Source organism: Spermophilus citellus (assembly GCF_964194105.1).
Source record: "Spermophilus citellus genome assembly, chromosome: 5".
NCBI classification, from domain to species: domain Eukaryota; kingdom Metazoa; phylum Chordata; class Mammalia; order Rodentia; family Sciuridae; genus Spermophilus; species Spermophilus citellus.
Window position 1 is genome coordinate 144,529,068 of NC_138186.1, and position 4,654 is coordinate 144,533,721.

A 4,654-nucleotide genomic window follows, 5' to 3' on the forward strand; every position below is an offset into this window, starting at 1 on the left:
TATGGTGTCCACAGTAGTGTCGGATAACTACCTTTGTGTATAATGATCCATTCATAGTCATATTCACTCAATGTGAACATACACATTCTTTTTTTTAAACATCATTTTTTATTGTTGTTCAATTTTTATGTGGTGATGGGGATTGAACTCAGGCCTCATGTATGCTAAGCAGGTGCTTTACCACTGAGCTATCTCCCCAGCCCAAACATGCATATTCTTATATGAACTCATCAAAATATTTCTGTATATAGCTTGGCATGGTGGCACATGACTTTGATCCCAGTATCTCAGGAGGCTGAAGCAGGAGGATTGCAAGTTCAAAGCCAGTCTCAACAATTTAGTGAGGCTCTAAGCAACTTAGCAAGACTCTGTTTCAAACTAAAAAATAACAAAGAAAAGAAAGGAAGGAAGGAAGGAAGGAAGGAAGGAAGGAAGGAAGGAAGGAAGGAAGGAAGAAAAAGGGCTGGGATGTGGTTCAATGGTTAAGCACCCTTGGGTTCCAATCGTGGTGTAAGTGTATGTGTACATATATATATTTTTTTCTATATTTAAAGGAAATGCACACATATTTATTCAGTCAACATTTATTGACCAACCATTACATTCCATATATAGTGGAGGGTCCCTGCTAGAGGCATAAAGAGGAACAAGAAAAGACAATCTCCTGAGGAATAGATTTTTTTAGGGAAATGAATATGCACATTGGATCATTAAAATGCAGAAAATAACATGACAGGATGAACAACCTGGCTTCTAAAAAGTGGGAAGCTAAAAATGCATCCAGAATCTCATTTGTTTTAAACTTTTATACATGAAAAAGGAAAATTACCAAGTTACTGTTAAATATATGAGTTACTAAAGGTGCACACATTTTGAAAACATAATCATATTATTATTCATACTAATGCACTAGTGTCCATGGAGAAAAGTTAAAGGCAATTTGTAATCTCAATAAGGCTTAGGTGAATGAATGGATTTGTTGGGGAGAAGAGGAACAAGGGAACCAAATGATTCAAGAGTATGAAATAACAAAAATCACAATTTTGGTTAATTTTTGTGGGCCAATTCTGCTTTAATACTTAGAGTTTATCTGAATCTCCCCTAGGAGCCTTAAAGGAAAATAATCCTTTAGAATAAAAACAGTGATTTTTAATATAGAAGTGTGAATGAATAGAAATTCAGATGTTCAAATGTTGAATCACAGCAAATAAATTATTCCCTCCCACATCTACATCTCTTAATAGAACTTTGTCTGTATTTTTCCTTATGACATAATATTGTTCTTCTGAAAAAATTTATATGAAAATTTTGTGCTCCAGATAGCTCTAAGCAACCTGACTGCAGTCTGAGACTCACTCTTCTTTCTCACTTACTCTCTGACTCCCTGGAAGTAAATACACAATCTACAGTTAGTAAAGTTGTAAACAAATGGTATTTATGATGCTATTATTCGTTCCCATTATAAAATATTGAATGGTACTATAATTAATATATTTCTTCATTTATTTTTCATGGCTCTTAAATTGAACTTTCAGACCCACAAACCTGAATAACAGATTGTGTAGACTCCCTTGGACCTCTCTGAGCGAAGCACCAGCACATAAGTTTCTCTTAGTTTCATTCACTTTTTTAAAGGAAATTGACATGGAAGAATAGAGAAATGATATGTCCAGGGTTTAAACTAATATAAAGAAATAAATGCCAGAATTTAGAATTTAAAAATACATTTCAATAGTTCATTCATATTTATTCTCCTAAATTTTCTCAAGGATACTACAAGGAAAGGCTTACTAAACTCCTTCAGATATGCCCTTTATTCCTTTGTACACTAATTTGTGTCGAAGAAATAAAATTCAGAATCTTAGTTCATTACATGGAATGTTACAGGTTTAATTTTAATCATTCTGATTTGGAAAAGTAGAGTACAAGGTGTTTTTCCTGTGGAATCAAATAAGGGATGTGTAAGAACAAACCCAAAGTAGTTCCTTTTAAGGTTTATTTGTTTTTAGTAAGAATTATTGGAAAGGTGTTTTTAAAATAAAATGTAGAAAGAATCTTCAAAGAAAGCTAAGCAGCCCAAGATCACATAGATAAATGGCAGAGTTGCTGTTGGATTTCAGATGTTTCTGGCTCTGAGGTCATGCTATTTGCAATGCAATTGGGCTTTAATGTTATATTTACCAAAGACCATTGCACATGAATTTAAGTGTTCAGATCATATTGAAGCATAATTTAGTTATTTCACATTTGGAGATCTTGCACATGTATGACCAGTTCTTTTCCCCACGATGTATCTGAAGTGAGTCTCTTTTTGATTCTCCCAATTTAAAATAAGAAGCTACTCAAGAGACAAGTTTATTATTGAGGAATTCTCTCTCAAGACTTCACCAGTGACAATTAGTTTGATGGCTTTTCGAAACCAAGGATAAAAGAAAGCATAAATCAAGGGATTCATTGCTGAGTTATAGTAGGCAATCCAAACTAATATTTCATAAACATACGTGGGTGTGATGAAACCCAGGAAGGCATCAATGATGGAATCGATGAAGTACGGCAACCACGATATCAGAAATGCTATCACTGCGATTCCCAGCGTTTTGGCCGCTTTTCTCTCCCTCTTGGCCACTCTGTCTTTGTAGCTTTCTGACGATTTTGCTGTTTCATTGCTCATGCTTTCAATTTTCCTAGCCTGTTGTTTAGCGATGAGGAAAATCTTGGAGTAAACTGTTACCATCACAAGCATGGGCACAAAAAATAATAGAAAATCTATCAAAACCCAACTCTGATTCACTGCAATTTGACAGCCTCCCACACAGGTGAGAGCACTTACTAGCTCCTCCAGCCCAACTTCATTTGCCCCTGTATAGAGAAGGGAAAAGCTGTAAATAATTGAAAAGAGCCAGGAGAAGGCAATACAGATGCCAGAAACAGATGCAGTGAACTTGGTTGGATAGATCAGAGGGTCTGTAACGGCCACGTATCTGTCAATGGAGATGAAGCACAAGTGGTAGATAGAAGCATAACAGAATGACCCCTCGAAACAAGAGTGGAATTTACAGTAGCTGTCCCCAAAATACCAGCAGCTCTCCACCGACCTGACCATGCTGAAGGGCATCACAGTCACTCCTACCAAGAAGTCAGCACAGGCCAAAGAGGCGACCAAAAAATTGGCTGGAGAATACAATTGCTTGAAATGAAGAATTGAAATCATCACCAGCAGGTTTCCAAAAACAGCCAGCACAGCCCCAAAGCCAAACACTGCATACAGAATCAGGCGGGGGACCGGAGAGTAGGGAGTTTTGATACAGGACGTGTTCAAGTTCTCATAGCACAGCTGGACTACTGAAGGAGAGGTCAGATCACCGCTCATAACTTTCTGTTCTCATACGTGGTGGGAAAACTGTCCTCCTCTACAGCCAAGTTTATTATTCCAGTTTTTGAAAAATCTCAACAAAACCAAAAAGATATAAAATAGGTCAATAATTGTTAGTACATTTTGTCCCTTTTTCGTTGTACTTACAAATCCTTATTTTCATGTTTGGAAACTGAATCATATCCTCATCTCATAAAATTATTTCCTTTCTAACTTACAAGCAACCGACTTTCATTATTATGGAAAAGGCTATTTACTAATATTTTTTAAAATATTTACCTGCTTTGCCCAGTTCCTCACATCTGAGAAGTGCTTCTCTTCAAAAAGAATGATCTGTTTCACATGACTGAATGCCCCTTTTATTAGCATTCTTATCCTGACTTCACAAAGCCAGGGCAATGCCAGGAGCCCTCTATCCCCTCAGGAAAGTAACCTAATGATTTTGAATACCTAAGCCCCCTGAGATTGAATCCCCATAGTGCAAGTTCTGGCAAATAAGAAACTTTTAAATATTTATATTTATGTCAAAACCCAATTAATGCCCTTCTAATTTTCTGATGAATATGATCTTTTCCTGAAATGGAAATTATACCTGTCCTGAAAAAACTTTGTTCAGAATTTGAAAGCCATATTGTTTGCTCTTGTTAATTATTGGACAGTATGTTTCCATTTTTATGAGAGCTGTTTATTAATGATTCTCAAGTTGACTGCCACTAAAACTCCTTCAGATATGCCCTTTGTTCCTTTGTACACTAATTTGTGTCAAAGAAATAAAATTCAGACTCTTAGTTCATTATATGGAATGTTACAGGTTTAATTTTAATCATTCTGTTTGGAAAAGTAGAGCACAAGGTGTTTTCCTCATGGAATCAAATAAGGGATGTGTAAGTACAAACCAAAAGTAGTTCCTTTTAAGGTTTATTTGTTTTTAGTGAGAATTATTGGAAGGGTGTTTTTAAAATAAAATGTAGAAAAAATCTTCATAATGTAGAAATTCCAATATATGAAAATTCCAATATATGACTCCATTCACCTTTGATGCATTTTCTTTTTCTCTTAGAATTCCAGAGCAGGGTTCATGTTAGGCTTTAATAAGATTTTTCTGGCAAATGATTCTTGGAAATTTTTAAATTGTCTTTTTAATATTAATGTATAACTTATATTAGAAAATTTCTTACTTTTAAGATCTGTTCTAGAAAATTTGAAATATTGGGGCTGGGATTGTGGCTCAGTGGTAGAGTGCTTGCCTACATGGGCAGGACCCGGGTTCGATCCTCAGCA

General features: G+C 35.6%; 1 protein-coding gene across 1 annotated transcript; it reads right to left on the minus strand.

Annotated features, from left to right (window-relative positions):
* Positions 1-2,338: 2,338 nt before the first annotated feature.
* LOC308650173 (trace amine-associated receptor 7a) lies at positions 2,339-3,370 on the minus strand (the record flags this gene model as incomplete). The annotated part of the gene is made up of 1 exon (XM_081296183.1): positions 2,339-3,370. The coding sequence occupies one exon, from the start codon at positions 3,368-3,370 to the stop codon at positions 2,339-2,341; it is 1,032 nt and encodes a 343-aa protein (XP_081152309.1).
* Positions 3,371-4,654: the final 1,284 nt, after the last annotated feature.